Source organism: Vidua macroura, chromosome 19 (genome assembly GCF_024509145.1).
Source record: "Vidua macroura isolate BioBank_ID:100142 chromosome 19, ASM2450914v1, whole genome shotgun sequence".
Classification (NCBI taxonomy): Eukaryota; Metazoa; Chordata; class Aves; order Passeriformes; family Viduidae; genus Vidua; species Vidua macroura.
In genome coordinates, this window is record NC_071589.1 from 13,589,903 (window position 1) to 13,609,526 (window position 19,624).

General features: G+C 42.8%; 1 protein-coding gene across 1 annotated transcript in view; it reads left to right on the plus strand.

Moving 5' to 3' along the window:
* The window catches only part of ASPSCR1 (ASPSCR1 tether for SLC2A4, UBX domain containing), a 35,934-nt gene that overhangs the window by 7,622 nt on the left and 8,688 nt on the right, over positions 1 to 19,624 (plus strand). Inside the window, exons 5-12 of the mRNA XM_053994518.1 lie at positions 3,474 to 3,531; positions 4,336 to 4,409; positions 5,187 to 5,604; positions 10,057 to 10,196; positions 11,512 to 11,593; positions 12,424 to 12,490; positions 13,253 to 13,315; positions 13,587 to 13,639. Of these exons, the coding sequence (XP_053850493.1) occupies positions 3,474 to 3,531; positions 4,336 to 4,409; positions 5,187 to 5,604; positions 10,057 to 10,196; positions 11,512 to 11,593; positions 12,424 to 12,490; positions 13,253 to 13,315; positions 13,587 to 13,639 (955 nt within the window). The remainder of the gene's footprint in view (positions 1 to 3,473; positions 3,532 to 4,335; positions 4,410 to 5,186; positions 5,605 to 10,056; positions 10,197 to 11,511; positions 11,594 to 12,423; positions 12,491 to 13,252; positions 13,316 to 13,586; positions 13,640 to 19,624) is intronic.

Genomic DNA, 19,624 nt, shown 5'->3' on the forward strand with positions numbered 1-19,624 from the left:
ACAAGACAATGTTCTTTTGTATGAGCAACTTAATCTCTTGATTCCTGCAGAGCATTGTATAGTGCATTTTGTTCCTGAAAGAGAATAACTAATTGCAGAATCACAAATGGAGGCAAACCTATTCTAGTGTTGGTTTGGTTGTTCACCTTGAAGTTAACTGTGTTTCATAATCTGAAACTTGAATATAGTATTTTGGATGCTCTGGTGTGTCTGTTGCTTTCTGCACAATGGGATTTGTTGTGGTGGCTGGGAGAAGTGTTCTGAAATAGTGGTCTTACAGTCTTGGTACTATAAACTCCTTGGAATATGTTGCAACTGGTCTGGAAGTAGTTCTCAGCTGCTGACTTTCCTAAAATAGACCTGACCCTGAAGACTGGTTTTATAGTTTGCTCTATTTGGATTTGCTCTACCTCTGGGTTTCATTGTGACTTGCCTTGTCCCATACCACTGTGCTGTTGCAAGCTTTTAACCATTTGATCAAGATGGCATATAGACTGCTACAATTAAACCAGACATCTCAGTTGTGGTTTGTGCTTAACAGATTTAGTCCCTCACATCCTTCAATTGGAAACCATTGAAGTTCTCTGGCTCTTGAGAATTACTCAAAGATTGAGTATCATAATTTTCCAGTGGCTCTCTCGATCCTGAGTGGCTTCTGGTTTCACTTATATGTCATTGTAGCTGAGTTTTGAGTCTAAGTTTAAATGTCCTTGATGAATTTTCATGGAATTTAATGGCTATTTCCTTTCATTTTCCACTTCAGAGGCTGGTTGATTCCCTCTCAGTTCAGTTTCTTTTGTCACTTCATGCTGGGCTAAGTTTGATTATGCAGACTCTGGTCTTCTGCTGGGCAAGCAGGTTGTTAAAGTGCAAAAGGTTATGTTTTTGTTACCATAACAGAAAATGTTACCTGTGTCCTAAGGTGGACTTTCCTGCTGGCTGGGTATATTGCATGTCTGTTAGTGGAGTTCTAAGCTTTTCTAAGAGCAGGAGTCAGCGTGGCCACAGTGCAGACAGACCGTGTAATGTACAGTCAGAACCAGACGCTTGATTGCCTGAGTGGATTTTGACTGGTACTTAAGGGATCCTTTTCCTACATAACTCCTTGACACAACTTTGTTTCTGGTAATATTGCATCTCAAAATATAAGTGTTTAAATTATGTGATGCTGAAGGCACAATGTTTTAAGTGGTGGGACTCTGTTCATTAAACTCCTTTCCAGGAAAAGTCATAATGCAGCAAGCATTGATCATTGACATCACGTTCTTGGAGTTAACCCTGTTCCATGCCCCAGTTACGATGCTCACAAATTTAGGCACAAGATAGGGAATGTACCCTGAATGTACAAGTATAGGTATAAGTGATGTACTAGAGAGAAGCAGTCTGAGTTTCTGCTTAAATTTTGGGACACTTGAATGCCAAGCTGATCAATGTTTTGCAGCTGTATTTAGGAGAAAGTGCAGCTATTACTGCTACTGGGGAATTACAAACAATACAGGGTAATGTGAAGTAGAAATATCTTTCCAAAACTTCTACTTTTCACTGAAAACTACTGGATTTTTTTCCAGGCTGCTAGGGTCCCGCAGGTTTTATTTTTTTCCTGTGAAATTCACTGCAGGGACTAGAATCTGGTGGCTGAAGAGACAGCTAAGTGGAAGTGTTCTCATTTGCAAAGCTCCTTTGGTGTTCAATACCAAACACTTGTGTAGTCAGGCATGAAATGGCAGGCTGACCTTGGGAACTGCCTCCAGATGTCTCAGGAGGTGAGCAAGGATGTTCCTGGTCTGCCAGGTGGATTTCCTTATCTGCTTTGCAGAGAGGTGGTTTCTCTTCAAGTCACGAGTGATGGGTCATGGTTTCCTGGTGGGGTGAGTGGAAAGCCATTCCCTCCACCTACCCCCTCAGACTGGACTGCAGAGAGCAGTAAGAAGAAGGGAGTTTACTATGAGGAGGAGTTAGAGCTGTTCTGTGTTTCATGATAAACCAGTTGTTGCAGTGCAGATGGGATATAGAGTGCAGCTCTTTACCATGGGATATCCTGGTGCAACTGCAAGCACAGGGAGCTTGAGACAGAATGTGCTAAGAAGAGCTACTGGGGTCTATGGAGAAGGATAAATCTTGTCAGTTCTCATTGTGTAGATGGGGAATTTTGTGGGCAATGTTATTATCTTTTGTAGTTTCCCAGGCTGAGTTAGGTTTGAAATGTGTGAATCTGAAACTTCTGTAAAAATGCTTTTGCGACTTCAGACAGGTATATCTTTCCAAACCAGCACCGTCTTAGAGTGGACAGTGTTTTTCTGGTCACCTCTTAGATTGGCATGCTTGGGATGAGAAGCAAAGCATTCTCCTCAGTCTCACATTTTACCACTTTCTCGTCTGATTTCAGTTTGAGTTTCACTTTCCTGAAAGTGGAAACGAATGTGACAGAGCTTCTTCTGGTGTTGAATCGAATGCTCTCACTGATTCCAGTGCTTCAGCATAATGTACTGGTTAATTCTGTAAGGCTTTTTACTTTTCTGTAGACATCTGAGGTTTTCTTACTGAAAGTGTCAATCCTTTTTTTTCCCCCTTTTGAAATCAGATCATCTTGGCTGGATGAGAACTGAGAATTGCTGTGATAGGCTGTGATTGTCCTTTCCCTGTCTGTCTTTTGTATTTGATCAAGTGAATATGTAATAAAGCTTCTCTTTTACTGGAATGCCTCAGAATTGCTTATTTAGAGGAAAATGGAAAGAGTAGCATCTTACTGTTTTTTCCCCATCTCGATGCTAAGGGTCCTTCACTTCCATCTTCCTCTAGAGATGGGCTGTGAGGAGTTTGCATCATTGCTCATACATGTCCTACATCACTGAAATCCTTACATATGGGTTGATTTTCACTTTGTCTACAGTGACAGCCTTTCATTTGGCTCTACTTGTTTCATGGTCTCCAGAATCTGAAAGTTCATGCTCTTTGTTTTTGTTTGCTTACTTTCTCTTTTCTTTTTTAAAAATGATACTAAGGCAAGTTTCTTGTCCTTAGTTGATTGCTTTAGAGCAGTATTTAATTTTGTTTGTTGTTGTGCATATGTGAAAAGAAATGGATCTCTCCCCAGTGAATTCAGTCTAAACTGTGGTGAAGTTTTTAACTTGGATTAAAAAGAGCAAATATAACTAGATAACATTTCAGATTGGGTACTGAGGCACACAAACAGTGATGAGTTTAAATTTACCTAGTATGATCAGCTAATTTCAGAATTTAAGTATTTCTTTGTTTTTAAACTTTTAGGCTGTGTTTAAGGAAAAGTGAATGCATTGAAGCAAAATGTTTACTTAGTGTCTAACAGTGATCCTGTGAACTGTGTAGTGGTTATTGCTGGAGAAAAATGGAGGACAGTGTTTCCTGCTGATTTCACTTTGTACTGTTCCTCTGTGCTGGTTTTGGAGGGGGTGGGCTGTTCTGCAGATGCTGCAGTGTTTTGCTCTTTCTTGCAGGGAGTTGATGGAACAGGATGGTGAATTGTCTCCAGTCTGTATTTACATGCGAGATGAGGTAAGGCAGCAAAGGCCTCTCAACTGTCTCATGTCCCTAAAACATAAGAAAACTTAGTTCTGCTTTCCAGCCTGGAAAGTGTTTCTTTTGAACTTTCTTGAGAGGGGAAGTAGAAAAATGTTGGTCTTTTCAACGCATGACGTGTCTGTATGGAAAAAAGCTCTCTTGGAACGTAACCTTGTGCCGTTGAGACCTCTGAGCCCATAAAATGAGCTCAATGACCTATTTGTGTTTTTCTTTCCAGCTTCTTTTAAAGCTTGAGTCAAAACAGTGTTTTCATTTTAATAAATATTTGCTTTTCTCTGTTTTGATCTTTTGCTATTAATGTTTTGTTAAATATTTTGTATGTGGATATTATGGAATTCACTCTCCCTAGCTGTCCCCTTTACTTCCCACTGACCTCCGTGGACAGATCGTCTTTATTCTGGAACAGGTCATTACAGACGGAGAGGAGGTGTATGTAAGGAAATAATCTGTCTTGCAGCTCTGAGATGTTGCCTGTCGTTTAACTTCTGACATAAAAGTAGCTTTGCTGTAGTTGGATCCCACTTGGATGTGTGTATGGGATGAAAATATATGTAGGTCATCTTCCACTGAGATGATTTAATAAGCTGTGAATTTGGTGAAAGAGTACAAGTTGATACAGATGGATACAGGTCTGATTTTCAACTGCAGGAGTGTGTTTTCACCTGTTTCTTGTGTTGTGTGGTGTTTCTTTGGATACAAGTTTCTTTCTATAAAGAGCTTTACATGCTTTCCTGGGGAATCAGAGGCCATAATTACTCTCCTCTGGTTTTGTTGTAGATATCAGGAAAAGATGCCCTGGAGAAGACAACACTGAAATCACTTGGCCTGATTGGAGGCAATGCCATTATCAGGTTGGGAGAAGCAAAATTTGGCTTCTTTATTTTCCCTTTCCACTCTGATGGTGAATTTATTTTGTTTTAAGTACCAAAAGAAAGACAAAAAAACCAAAAAGAAAAGTCACCAAAAAAAAAAGCCAAATTAAAACATTGTGGCACTCAGAAATTATTGCATTTGCCTGTTTATCTCAAACTGCTGTCCAGATGTGCTTCACACAGCAGCAGATGCTGGCACTGACCAATCGTGTGCAGATTAAAAGAGCTTGTTTGTTTGTTTCTTTTTTTTTTTTCTTTTTTTTTCTTCCTTCTTTGAGTGGAACAGACAATTCAAAGTTAAAAGTCTCTCTGAGAGGCTAATCAGCTACCACTTCATTCTTCCCTGCTCTGTATCTCAGGCACTTAACTCCCAGCTGCTGCAGGCCCTGGTGGCTGTTGGGGGGTGAGTTTGGGACAGGGGCAACCTTTCTGTGATCTGACCAGCTGTGTGGTACATACGGAAGGCAGGAGTGATTAGAAGCTATGCTTTACAACTGACTGCTGTTTTTCTCTAGAAGGCAGTTTTCTTCCAGAGGAGTGGGTCCCTGTTCTGTTGTTTTGCACAACTCCCTGACCCTCTACCCCACACTTCTCAGCAACTGGAGCTTGTTCTCTGTAAGCGTCTGGAAGAAGAAAGTTGTTAAATCAGGGTGTATTTGAGTCAGCTGTTGTGTTTGTGTCATGGACACATTGCAGGGAGGACAGTACTCCTAAGATTATTATTTTGTTTTTATTCCTTTTGGTGTCTTCTTCAAGAGTTGTCATGAAGAAATGCAGTTCATCTGGTGGGGAGGAAGTTGTGGGTGCCACGGTGCCTTGTAAGGAGCCAACAGTGAGGCGAGGCTCTATGGAAGAAGCAGTGGATGTGCCTCTACCTCAAGCAAACACATTTCCAAAGGACTTGGAGCACAGGGATGTGGCTGTATCTTTAAACAGCTGCACACACAAGCAAGACTCGATTAAAGATTCTCATGCTAGCTTGGAGGAGCTGTGGCATTCTCCAGAGCCTGAGCCTACCCCATTTGTCCCTTTTTTTGGAGATGGAGAGCATCTGGGGGACTCTCCTGTAACTGTACCACCTTCAAAGCTGCCAACAACTTTTTCCAGCCCTGGAGGCCCTTCTAAGCCAAAGAAGTCTAAGAACAGCCAAGAACTGAGAAAGGAGCAAGAACAGGTAAGGGAAAATGTATTTGCAGTGTGGGCAACAAGGGCTTTTTTTTTTATCCTGCTTTACCTGAGGCTGCACTCCCATGAGGAAAAAGAGGTTTCCAGATTTAGGACTTTTTCCCTGTGTCACGGGATTAGGTGCCTTAATGGCATACAGTTCTGCCTGAGTTCAGAAAGGAAGCAGGAAGGATTTGAGTTTAAGAATTTGCTGTCCAGAGGTAGGCAAAACTAGGTATCTTGATAAATAGTTCAAATAGAGATGACACAGCTGCATTAAATCACAGTCCAGAAGATCCTACACCTCAGTGCCACAGATTTCATGAAAAAATGCCCACTTTGTTACCTGAGCCCCATGACTTAGTTTTCTTAGTATTGCAGATGAAGCAGAAACCTTCCATCCTTTTCCTTTTGTATTTCTGCTTGCTTATAGAAGTGTTTTTTGTCTTAATCTAAAATATCTTGCTTCTGAAGTAGTCTACCTGTCTCTATCTTCCAGAAAGACAGATTGCACATCTCTCCATTGTTGATGTCTCCGAAATAAAACTGTGTTTGTTAAAATTAAAAGTGCTTGAGCCCATGTTGAGATACCAGAACTGATGGCTGAAAAGTGCTGTGATGCCAGAGTCACCTGGGAATGACATTGAAGTGTGTTTTCTGTAGGGCAGCTCTATGGAATTGAGTGCCTTCAGGAAGGTTGGGTATGTCTGGCAAGTAGTGTAACATGAAGTACAAGAGCCATTTAATTAATAATTTACTCCTTGTTATTATGCACTGAGAGTTTCCTATTCTGGATTCTCAGTGAGTGGCTCTTTTCTTGCTCCTTTGGCTCATCACTGAGGCCAGCTTTCATGTTCAGAGATCCCCTTTGTTGTTTCCGACTCTTTAGTACCTCCTAGAGTTGGAGGTTTGAATCTCCTCTGGTCTGATCCAGCCAGGATTGAACAATACAAAGCTATAAGTAGAAAGAAAGGATGCCTGGGGATCTTCAAAGGGAGCTTAGTCCAGGAGGGATTTAGCAAGACTGTGGATGCTTTCACGTTGATGTAGAGGCTCTACCTTAGTTGACTTCTTTGTGGTTGCAGCCTATTTTTGATGAGTTCTGAATTGTTTAGGAACAGAAGCCAGACCCTGGAAGGACTCTGGAGCAGTTATGAACTGCACAAGTAGCAGAAAGAGGCCATGCCAACCTGCAGTGGTGAATATTTGAGTGTATTAGAAACATGTTTGGGTCTGTCTAATCAGTGTTATTTAACCTTTTGGAGCAGACCCTTTACATGGAGAATTAAACAGTAGTCTGGGTGATTTGTCCAGTCTCATGTGTTGCTTGCTTCAGTTGCACTCTTGTCTATGAGGGGTTTGCAGAGGAGGAGTTTCCATTGTGTCTGGGAAGGGAGAAGAAGTGCAAGGGTTTGTGGTGGTATCCTTCACCAGTCTTGTTGCCCACATTTCTCTGTGCACTGGTGGGGGGAGAGGCAGAACTCCATCATTTCACTGATTCACAGCCTGATGTGTAGCTGTGCTTTTGGGCATGGGCTGAGTGGTGGTGACTGAAGGACTCACACGAACTGATGTCTTTCTCAGAATCGCAGTCCAGTTCAAACCACTTCTGGAGCCAGCCGCCCTTCCACTCCGAGAGCAGCTTTGGAAGCAGCTGCAGATTCTGTTGGGGGAGTTGTGTCCTTGTGTTAAACAGCATGTGATTTTGACGGCTGCTTTCAAGCCCTTTGATCTCTCGTACTTTTGCTGCTGATTGATTACATTTTGTTCCCTCCTCCACCCCTGCCATCTTCCACTTTCCTCCCAGCGGCAACAGCCAAGTAGGGCTAGCCACATGGCATCTGCTTTTTGTCCTTTTTCAGTCCTGGGGAAAAAAAACCCAAAACAAAACAAATTATTTTTAAACATCAAAGGTCCGTTTTTGTAAAAGAATCTTCCCATTAATGCTTTGCCTGTGTGTGGTTTTTGAAGCTGAAGAGAGGCTGGATAAAATCTGTGCCGGCATCCCTTCGTTTCTTGGGCTAAAGATGGTTTACAGACAGCTGCAAGCTGACTTTGATGTCAGAATGTTAATTATTAGAAGGTAACTTTAAACCAGATTGAGCATGAGATTAGAGCTCCCAGAGGTGGTGGGGAGGAAGTGGGTCTCTGGGGAGAGCTTGCTGCTGTGGAAAGCTCAGTGACCCCTATTTTACTTAAATCATAAGAGTTTTCCTCAGCTTACCTGGTTCCCTGGGACCAGGATGGTGACCACAGAGTGAACTGCATTCTTCCTGACACTTGGCTTTGTCACATAGGCTGCACTTACGTAGATGCTGCTGTGAATATATGGCTTCAGCCTCATGGTGAAAAGTGCCTGACATTTCAGCTTTGGTGGAAGAACAGACTTTGAAGAAGGAAGATGCCAAACCTTAGCAAAGCATCTTTCACTCCTGGAAGAAGTAGGACAGCAAAATGCACAGCTTGCTTTCCTCCAGTTTACATAATGGAAAGTAGAACATCCGTGTGGTGGCCATTTATTGTTACAGGAGATGATTATCTTTTGTCACAGTTGCAGAAGACACTGCGTGTGCAGTGGGTTGGGAAGAGGCTTAGTATTCCTGGAGTCTCTGTTGTAATCATTGTGGGAAGTTAATTTTTGAATTCTGTCTGTGCTTTAGGATTGTTGGAGCCCACAGCAAGAAGAGGAGTGAACACTTGGGACTGGAGTATATGTCTGCCTTGTGCCATCTTGTGATTCCCAATGCCTTGGCAGATGCCATTAACTGTCACCATAATTTGGATGGGGGCTGGCCCTTTCCCTGTGGAATCCCACTGCTGTTGGGATTAACTGACATCCTTGTTAGAGCCAATACTAAGTGGTAACTTTAGAATTTGCTAATACAGACTTTGGAGTTCTCTCCATCGTGTCCTAGTGCCCTTCACAACATGCCATAGGATATGCCTCCTCAGTCTTTTGGGTTTGGGCTTTTTCAGAAGACGTCTGTTTTCACTACATGTTTAGAATGAAATGAAAGTCAAGCCTGTTTGAGGAGATTAAAGTACACTGGGTTCTTGGGGGGCCTGATTAATTCTCCTCTGGCCTCTGACAGAGATGTGCCCTCACTGGAGCATCAGTGGGCAGTGGTGGGATCACGGTGCAACCTGCTTTCCAGCAGATGGTCCTGGGCACTTGGGGTCCTTCCTGCAGCACTGGCTGCCCCAGGCCCGGGGAAAGCTGCAGCCAGGCTCCTGTACCCGCTCGTTAGGGCTGACCCTGCTCAACTTTCTAAAAGTAGCCAAAGGTCCCACCCACACAACCTCCATCTTTTAATTTCTCAAATTGCCCTTTAGTGCCCACAAGTAAAGTGAACATTGCCTTGTAATTTGTGTTGTGCTTTAGACAATTGAGAAGACTCCTGTTCCCAAGTGGCCAGTGCCTGGGGGAGGGGTGAGTGGATGAAGGGAGGACATCCGGGTGTTAATTAGGATTGGAAAGAGTGTATGAGAGAATGAGGGGAGAAGAAATGGACAGCGGGTTCACTCGAAGAGCCTGTGGCATTGTTAAGCTGGCAGCTGACTAGGAAGAAATGCTGGATTAACTACCAAAATTTTTGTTCCTGTGAGCCTCTTCAGCCACGAGCTGTGTCCTCCCTGCATCTCCTGTGGCCTTCAGTATGCTGTTCTCTATGTTTGCAACTGTCCTTTAAACAGTTTTGGAATTTTAAAAGTTTGACTTGTTTGAGATCCAGGAGGTGTAACTGCCTCTCGTATGCTTGACTCTGGTCGTGGTTTGTATTCACATAGGCACAGCTGCTGCTTTGGGCAAAAGAGAGAGTAGCCAGCACATAACCTTTCCTGAGGAGGGATCCATTAAAGTCCTGCTTGCCTGCAGAGATGGCAAATGCTCTTGATCTCAGTGGTTGGGGCTGAGTTTTTTAGGGGATTGTGGGTATTAGCTTGTTTTGTTTTGGTTTTTTCATAACTGCAACCACAGTTTGAGCTGGAAGGTTTGCCATCATGACACCCAGCTCTGAGCTCTGGAGGCTGGGGGAGCAGGCAGGCAGGCTCTCTGCCCTGCGGGGCAGGTGAGAGGGGTGTCTGTGTGCAGCTTGGAGTGCCTGCTCTCAGCTCTGGTGTGTAGGGAAAATTGCCAGTAAATGTATCAAGTACCTTTATTGCAGCTGATGCTTAGAGAGAACTGCTGTCCTGCATCTATGTGCTCTGGTTGCAGCAAAGGCTGATCTCTCACCTTGTAAATGCAAAACAAAAGAGTTTCACTGTTTAAGGGATCTTTCTGCACACCAGAAACCAGGGTAAAATTTTGAAAGGTGTGCAATGAAACCCTGCAGTGGTTTAGTTCAGAGAGCTGAACAGGTCAAAAGACAGTTTGCAAATACTGTCCTTTTACTCCTTTTCAGGAGCCTTATAAGATAAGGAAAGCAATGCATTTAAAACTAATTGGATCGGTTTTTTTCTGCAGCTCGTAGAACGTGAACCCCTTGTATGCCACCTAGACCTACTGGAACAACTTCCTGATGGCCCAGAAGAGCTTCCTGATGAATTTTTTGAAGTCACAGTGGATGATGTACGGAAACGTTTGGCACAGCTGCAGAATGAGAGGCAAGTTCCCTTTCTGTGTGAGTGAGATTTGCTGTGTCCTGCTGTTGAGCAGAGTGACAGTGATCAACAGAGCTTGTTTTTGGTTTTTTTTTTTTTTGCCAGTAAGAAACACCTTATCTTCTAAGTAACAGAATTAGCCTTTTTTAGTAGACCTCATCAGAAAGACCAACGTAGCCACCTGAGAATGTTTGGAAGAGGAACACACACACACACACACACACACACACAGAAATTATAGAAAGCTGACTAACAATGTATTGCACTGTTCAGGTAGCTTGCTTTCAAATATTCATGATTTTACTTCGTCAAACTTCAGTTCAGTAAAAACTCAGATGAAGATAAACTGCCCTTCAAGTCACAGCACCATTTTGCTGTCTGTATGTTCCTTGAAGAAATTAATTTAATTAATGTATTTAGTTTCAAGTGGGTGAAAGCATTCCTTTAAACATTGCAATAGCTCTTCAAGACTGTGAAACAGTCTCCTTTATGCTATAGCCAAGTCCAAGTTGAACTTCTTACTTAGAGTTGATTTTTTTCCCACAGGCCACTGAGTACACAGAATATGGCCTGAAAATTGCTCTGCTGCTTGTGGGTCTGGAGTATTTAGTGGTACAAATGTAGAGTCACTTGGTTGGGGATTACTGGAATATAGGTCCCCAAAAAAACCCAATTTCCAAATTAGCTGATGCTTTCCCCTTACAGCCAAGTTACACATCAGTAACTTGGATACAAAGAAAACGTACTAAAGCTGAGCATGGGATCTGTTTGGTCTAAGCTAGTTTCTTTGCTTATGGGAAAATATGTAATTATTTTCTTACATTTATTGTTTCCTCTTAAATACAAGTAGACTTTTCTACCCACTGTTTCTTTTAATAGCCATCTACAATGTCAGTTCTTGAATGATCTGAAACTTTAAATTTTTTCCCTGTTGCTAATTAGTACTTATTATTTTTTTGTGCTGGCATTGTTTTTCAAGTTCAGTAGCTCTTCTGCCCCCATGGAGTAATCGTGTCCAACCCTAGTCTCTGCTTTATTGGATTAATAAGTCCACCTCTTCTTGAGTAGTCTAAGCAGACTTTCCTGTTCTCTTAGGATTTTTTCTTGCATCTGCTGTCATGAACTTGTACAATAAAAGTAATTTTATATAGTATTGTTGCTGATGCTGAGTAGTTTCAGGAGGTAGGGAAAATGCTGTGAGAGATGCATCAAACAGTTGAGCAGTTCTCATCAGCCCTGCTTGGGTCTTCTGCAAGCTTAATAAAATAAAAATACATTGTAAAAATACAGACAACTTGCCTTCTTCCCATGACTGTAGGAAACGCCTGGAAGAAGCTCCACTGATGACAAAATCCTTGAAGGAGTCCCAGCTGAAGGAAAAGTTGGAGCGTTACCCAAAGGTAGTATTTGTTCATTTTCCAACCCCTCTGGCTAGTCCAGACTTGGGGATTGAGTGCTTTGGGATTCAATTGTGATCAACAGGCCCTTAAGCTACTTAGAGGGAGATTTTTCAAATTCCCATCCCTATTAATTGTTTCTGGGACTTGCATAACAGTTGTGCCATGTGAAAACAGCTGTACTGTAATATGGTAATATGTCACTGGTTGAGAGACAGGCAATACAGTTGCTTCTGTTCTGTTCCAGATGTCTCAAAACCTTTCTGCTGTGCACACATCAGTTTGTATGACTGAGCCTTCCTGCCTGCTCCCTGTAGACATTTTGTTAGAAACTCATCGAAAGTTAAATGATTCAATGTTACAAGTTGGGTTTATTTTACTCTGTAACTCTGATCCTTGTGCATTTTTCAAGTGAAGTGCTTTCTGACCAAGCTGGAGGTACAAAGGTCAGAGGTATGTCAGGAGGATTCCAACTGCTGTGGACACATTAGGATGCCAGTAAACTGTCTGCACCTGTCCATGAGGGTCTGTCTTTGTTGATGGTGTATCATTTAGCACAGGGAGCTCCTACTCTCTGAGCAAGTGCTGCTGCATTTTACATCATAGTGCTTTGACAAATGAGCTCTTGTGCCCCCTCTGAAAGCCAGACAGCCCTTGTTCCCTGAGAAGCTGCACAGCACTGTTAGCCAGGTTGCTCTTCTGTCCCTGTAAATACCTCAGATCTCCCCATTAAAGAAAACCAACAAATAAACAACTTGCAGATTCTAAGCCAAGGACAGGTGTTACAGAGCAGTGATAAACCACTGTCCTGATGGGCGTTGTCTCTGCTTTAGGTGGTGGTGAGAGTTCGTTTTCCAGACCGCCACGTTCTGCAGGGCTTCTTCCATCCCACTGAAACTGGTAAGACCAATCACCCCTGCAGCCTGTGCAGCTGTAACTCATGGCTCCCACCGTGACTGGAGAGAGTGTGTCTGAACAGGTCACACTGTTGCCTGGCAAAGTAAAGCTGCTCTGAAAAAGCAGCAGGAGGTAGTTACACTGTCATTGTAGGGCCCTGAATGGACTAAGAAGAGACTTTGGCCTAGTTAGGTTAGCTAAGGGCTGCTTGGTGGAGATGGCAAAATTCCTGTCCCACTTGCTATCCCCTTGTTTGGGTCTAAATGATGTGTTACTGGGATGGATTTGGAGACTTCCTCTGTGTTAGTGTGTAAAACATTTTTCACCTCCTTCCCCAATCCAAAACCTACCCCAAAAAGCAGGAAGGAGAAAAAAAAATGAACTTCAGCAACTCTACTAAGAGAGGATGTACCTTTATGGCTCTGTCAGTTCACAAAAGAAAGGCAATCAGACCATACACCAAGTAGCTCTTACTGTTACTACTGGGGTTCCTCTTATTCTCAGCTGTCAGCCATGGCTACCTGCACAAACTTTTTTGATCATTTTGTAGGCATCCTTAGATTTTTCCAAGGGACCAACACATGAAAGTGATTTGTTTTGTTTGTTTTTTCTACAATAAATTTGTGATTTCAGCTGTGTTCTTTGGAGTAAAAGGCAATCTCCATATCTTCTAGAGGACTTTTCTGCTGTTACAAGTTAGTCTTCTTGCCCAACATTTGAAGACCCAAATATAATTTAGCAAACCTTTCTCTCCTTTTTCCACAGTTGGCATTTTGAGAGACTTTGTAAGAAGCCACCTTGCCGATGCAGAGTTGCCATTTTACTTGTGTGAGTGCTGTTGGTAATATTTGGCCTTACTTTATAAAGCCTGTTTCTAGCTGTGGGATGTTGATGCCTGAGAGGTGACCTGGAAGGGAATGCCTTCCCTAAAACACAGCTTCACAGTGCAAAGAAGGTGTAACCTGCTCCCTTAGCCATATTATGCTTCTGCAGCCTCTGTGGGCATATGAATGTGTCACCCCTTCAGAGAGCAGGAATGCTTCCCATACCTGTGTTTGATGTTCTGGTTGCTGTTTTATAACTTGTTTTTTAACTTCAGTTGTTGCACCTCCCAGAATCATCTTGAACGATGAAAGTCTGACGCTGTTTGAGGTAAGGACTCACACATGGGCTCTGATTCTCTCTGGTTTGTGCTCCCCTTAACCCTGCCTCAGGCTTTAGTCACTTTTAAAAGAAGCTGGATAATGCTGTAGGCTTCTACTCAGCCAAGGCTAGTGGAAACAGGTGTTTAGGAGCACAAGCTCTTCACCAGAAGAGGTCCACCTTGTGCAGCAATAGGCAGAGGCACACTGGGGGCAGGGGTGGGGATTTGCATTGTTTGGTACAGAGTTGGAGCTGTAGTTAACCTGGGATGTTATTGTGAGAGCTGAGCTGAGTGTGCTTTATCTGTGGCTGGACTAGGATAGTAAGAGATGAGACTCAGTGTGGACAGGGAACTGTTTTCAATTGCTACAGTGGGAGCTAGAGGCCATAATAGACAGAAATCTGACTTTTTTGAAATCACTATGTGAGAGTCAATGTGCATTGAGGGATATGCATTCTCTTTGTGTAATTTTTCTCTGAAACCACTGAAATACAGGTTTTCAAATTCAGATTCCTGGAGATTTTTTGCAAGTGTCAGATAAGGTGGTCTTGATGTCCCTGGCAAGAGACTATTGGCTGTGTGGATCACACATGTGTTAGGAGTGATTGAATGATTTTGCCAGTGACTTTGCCCCAAACCCACACTTTTTAAAATGTTCTGTCATTCAGAACTGCATGGACCATTCCAGACTGATGCACCAGAGATCCTTCAGAGTAAAGGCTCACACAGCAGCAGTGAGAATTCCTGTTTGATGCCCATGAGGGAGCAGAAGGGCTGGGGTGGGGAGAGGGATAGAGAGAGGGACTTTTCAGGCAGCATGGTGAATTAGGTGGTGATTAGCATGCCTTGGAAGTTGTTTGCAATGGAGTTTTCCAAGTTCCACAACTTGCTGACCAGGCCATGTGGAAGAAATACACATACAGATGCTTTTAGATGACTGAATGTTCAGAACTGTATCTGCCTCCTGTTGATCCTCTGATGCTGGTTCTAGTCACCCTTGTTAACTTTGGTCTGTTTCCTAAAATGTTCTAAATTCTCTGCTTGCCCCCGTTTACCCCTTGCCTGCCTCCCTCCTCCTGCAGTACTGTTTTATTTTATTTTATTTTCTCTTTCTCAGTGCACATCTCATGTTTCTCTGGATGTCTCCTGAAACATGACTTTTTCAGTAAAACACCACAGGAATAATTACGTCTCGTCGTTTTTGAAATAAGAAACCTTATGGCAGGAATTTTATTTAATTTGCTGCGTTGAAGCCTTTGTTCTGTACCTGGCACCATTACTGGTGCTTGTTATATGTGTGGCAATTTCCCGGTTTCCTAGTTGTGGCATTTACTGTGAAATTCATTCTTTGTGGCAGCTCCCTGAGACATGAACACATGTTAAATTAGTGCTCTTTGAAGACTTGGAGGTGCCTTACAGCCTAGTCTTAGGGACTTCATTAGAAATCACAACTTTGTGAAGAACCTGATCGATTTTAGTGTCAGACATCTCCAGTCTGCAGCGGCTTTCCGTGGATTGCAGTGCTTGCTGTGGCACATGGCAAAGGTGCAAAGCCTTGACTTTGATACAGAACTGGGACTGTTCAAGATGCCATGCTCAAAAGTGGAAAATTCTTTGCAAATGGACTGTTTTAAGGAAAATATTTTTTCTCATTTCTCATATCCTCTCTGTCACCATGAAAGAGGAGTAAGGTCCAACTAAGATAAAGGGTGTCAAATCCAAACCTGATTATAGATACGTTTTTATTCATGCCACATGTAATCACACCATAGTCAAATAAACTACTGGTTTTGTTGAGAATTTGGGTATAATTAAAGTAAAATGGAGTTTTAAAGCACAATCTTAACTATACTGAATCTGTACAATTACTTGCCAAATGTGGAAAACAAGTAAAATCTCATCCTTAGAGTATTTTTTAGGGATTGTAACATGACATTACAAGGAGATTACTATCACATTAGTTAACAGTTGCATGACTTTGCATTTTTGGTTTACCCAACTAGCTCTACATAGATAAATGTGATGATGTGCAGGGAAAATAATTTGAGCTTCATACACAGCTCAGTGAGCTCTTGCGTTGATCATTATGGCTTTGGAGCAAAGTCTTAAGGTGGTGAAATCATCAGCTCATACTGAATAGCAGTCAAATTGGAAACAACCTCCTTCCAAAAGCAAAGTATTCAGAACAAAATAGAGAACATCTCTGTGTATGGACCAGGGTTTGTCTGAATAACATCCAGATCTGGTCTCATATCTTCAAAAGGAACTGGTGAAAGTGCAGAGAAGGGGAATGAGGTTCATCAGAGATCTGCAATGTCTCCTGTCCAAAGAAAGACTGAATAGGTTAGGACTTGCCAGTCTGTAAAAGATGTGACTGGAAAGGGAATAATGTGCCAAGGAGAAGCTGGAATGCTTTGGGTTCTTGTTCTTGAGCATGAGTGAGTGGCATCAAGTGAGGCAAGCAGGAGCTACAATAGATGGAAGAAGGTAGTTGTTAGTGTGTCAGAAAACTAAGGTGTAGAATTCCTTGTCACAGGGTGCTATATACTAAAAAGATATACTGATTTGAGAGAAATTTGGACAAGTTCAAGGAAGATATTTAGTAAGTGTATCTTAATATATAAAAACCTTCTCAGGAAGCTTCTAAACTGAAAATGATTGCTAGCTAATCACTTACAAGCAAGGATACTCTTTTCTGTTCATCTGTTAGGGAACTGACTGGATTGAATGGACTTCTGCTCTGCCTATGGTTCTTCTGTCCTTGGGAGAGCTGTGTTTAATGCCAGTGGCTGTGTAGCCTGTGTCCCTTGCTGGGGGCCCTTCAGCCCTTTCAGGTCATGGTCTGTTATGGCAGGAATGATTCTGTGTGTTTATAAACATTTTACTTGGATGAAGCATCAAACCTGAAAGAAACAATTCCTGTCGAGAACTTGTCATTCTTTTCTGGTTACCCAAACTGCTGTCAAAGACCACAGAAGTCTGACCTGTGAGGATGGTGCCTTATCCCTGTTTGGCCTGGCTGACTGTGGGAGAAGTTTTGCTGCCATTAACCAATGTAAATCCTTATTCCTCTTTCACCATGTTAGTGCAGGCCCCATGCCATAATTTTCCTGCTTGGATAAGTTTTCCCTTCTGCTGGGGTCTGGATGCCTGGGAGAAAGGGGCTGAAGGGCCTTTCTGCTCTGGACAGAAACAGGTGTGGAAATCACTCCAGCTGTTGTGCCCATGCCACTGTGTCATTGTTGGATGCCGTTTTTGGAGGTGTCTGTTCCCAATGAGGCTGCACTGCCTGAGCCTCGGGGCTCTCAGTAGAAATAAGAATGAAAGAGGTAACCTTTGTGCTGCTGGGGTAGGTGGGACCTGCTCACTGCTTCTCACATGAGGTTGTGGCCTTCCAAACTGAGAAATCTTCAGTCTGGGAAGAGGTTTGTGTGGGCAAAGGGTCCTCACTGGCTGCGAAACCGAGTGCTGCAGTGCCTGACTGACACTAGGGGAGATATGGTTAAGGTACTTTGTAAAATAATGTGGCTTTGGGGCTGGGGATAGAGGAGCTTTTGCTCTAAGGTGACCTGGCAGTATGCAGCCCCCCTGTAGTGAGAAAGCTTGTTCTGGAATAACAGTATTGTAGTGCATAGGATGTGAATGTGAACGGAGTGCTGTGGAGTATGCAGTTCTTCTGGACATCACAGGAAAAAGAGAGCTTGGGTAAGGTAACAGTACAACTAATTGCTCAAGTTTTTTGATGTGTCTTTGTTGGGTTTGGAGGATGTGTGAAAGGTTCGGGAAGAAGTTTGTCTTTAGTGGTAATACATCTCTTTAAGGTTTCAGGTTGTATCATGCAACTGCCAAAATTCACCACTTTTGCCCCAAATGCTGCATGTCACTTGTGGTAGCTGTGGCCTCTTGGGATGCTTGGCACTTGATGTGCTGCCCTTGCAGAGATGCCTGCACATAACCTGACTCTACTACCGTAGTGTATCTAGCCATGTTGGATTTTTTTCCAACATTTAATTTTCATGTTATCCCAGGTCCTAAGTTAGCAGTAGGCTATTCTCCACTCTAAAGACTATGTTGGTGTTGTTGGTAAGAAAAAATGGATGGTGTCTGAGGCAGTAATGTGAGCACATTTGAGCATTCAAATATTTATAAATTACTGAAATTTGTGCTGAAGCCAATAACAGAAGTGACTGCAGATGGTGGAATATTACCAATACTTCTGCTCTTTCCACCCTCTCCCTCCATTCAAGCTGACAAGTTTGGCACCACATTCATTACATTTGATCACTTACAATGAAGGGAGAACCTTTGCGCTGCTAGCAAAACCAGGAAAAAAGACAACTGTTGTTGACTTGTTTGCCAAGATACTTGGAATGAAAGAACTGTCTGAAGTGAATGCTCCCAAAATCTGTGTGTATTTACAGTATAGTGAACACACAAATTGGCAGCAATGTGGAGTTTTTGGAGCCCATAAAGACTTCAAGGCATTGCTTTGATTTTTTGTTGTTGCTGTTTTTGCTGGCGGCCTTCTCCTCATGTCCCTTGAAGTGTTTTATAATGTTCTGCTCTCCAGAGCTGATCAACCACAGGCTTCCCTGTTGTAGCACTTGGCTTTGGGTTCCTTGTAGCTCCGGTGGCTTGTTTGTGTTTTTTCTAGGCTGTCTGAGCTTTTCAGAGTTGCTTCTTAGCTTCTTTCTCCTCCCAGAAACAGGCAGTTTTGTAGTGCATTTCTGGGGTGGGTTAGTGGAAAAAAATCATTGATTGCTGTGTTAATACTAGGAAAGATTTAGCACAAAGTAGGAGTACCAATCACTGAAAAAGCTGAGGCAGCAGAGAGGCAGGAGGCCATCCTCTGTCTATAGAGGAGCTAAAGGAATCCACAGGATTCCACATAAATACTTAGGTCTTCTAGTCAGATCTTAGAGTGTTTCCTCTGTCACATACCATGAGGCAGAAATCCAGGTCAGCTGTTAGTTCCCTTCTTTGCCTTTGGTTCTCTTTCCATATCCTATTTGTTAATGCCAGTTTGGGCAGTATGTCTGGTGTGCTTTTCAGTGAACCTGACTACGACTCGGGCAGTACGAAGCCTTCTCTTTTGGCAAGAGTCTGAATGCAATTTCAGAAAAAAACTACTTCATCAGAGTCAGTCCATCAGAGGCATTTCCTGTGGCAGGCCTTGTGGTTATTGCACTCACTGGCAAAGAAAATTGCAATTAATACTGAAATTCATCCAGCACAGAGAATGGCATTCCCCTAAAAGTCTTAGTCTTCTCTATCCAGGATTTTATCATCTGACTGCGTTCGGTGGCAATCTCGCCTTCTCTTTGTGGTGAGGTCTGTTACTTATGCTTGCAGAGACCGTCCATGCTTGCAGCATGATGCTGCCTTCAAGGACAGCTGCGTTCTTCAGCCCAATGAGAGGCTCCTTGCACAACTGAATTTGGAGTGGAAATCCTGCCCAAAATGTTCACTGCTGCTGTCAGTTTTGAAGGCCAGATCTTTCTGATCTCAGCTATCAAGGTCTCAATGAATGCTCTTTGTACTTGGATGCCTTCATAAGTAGCCTTCTCAAAAGAGTGTTTTTAAACCTTATCTTTGCCTTATGAATTTTAAAGGTCCCCTGACCTAGCTGGATCAAATCTCTTCAATGTTGGCCACAGAATATCCATCTCTTCTGGCAGTTGAAGTCCACATTGGGCAGCTTCGTTCTCAGGTTATAAACTTGAACCGCTTGATCTGCCTCTTTCACCATGACTGTGGTGTTTATTTCTGTCTCAGCTCTGCTGTGCAGTTTTGCTGGAGAAACTTTTGATCCACCGGCCTGCCAGCTGAATTTTCCAAGACCTAGTTTATGTATTTGGGGTGTGTGTACTATGCAGTATTTCATGTTGGTAGCTTGGGTTTCTCCTTCCATGCGCGTGTTCCTTTGAAGTGCTTATGTTCTTATTCATCTTCCTAACATCAGTCTAACAGCAGACTTGTGGCACTCTGATCTT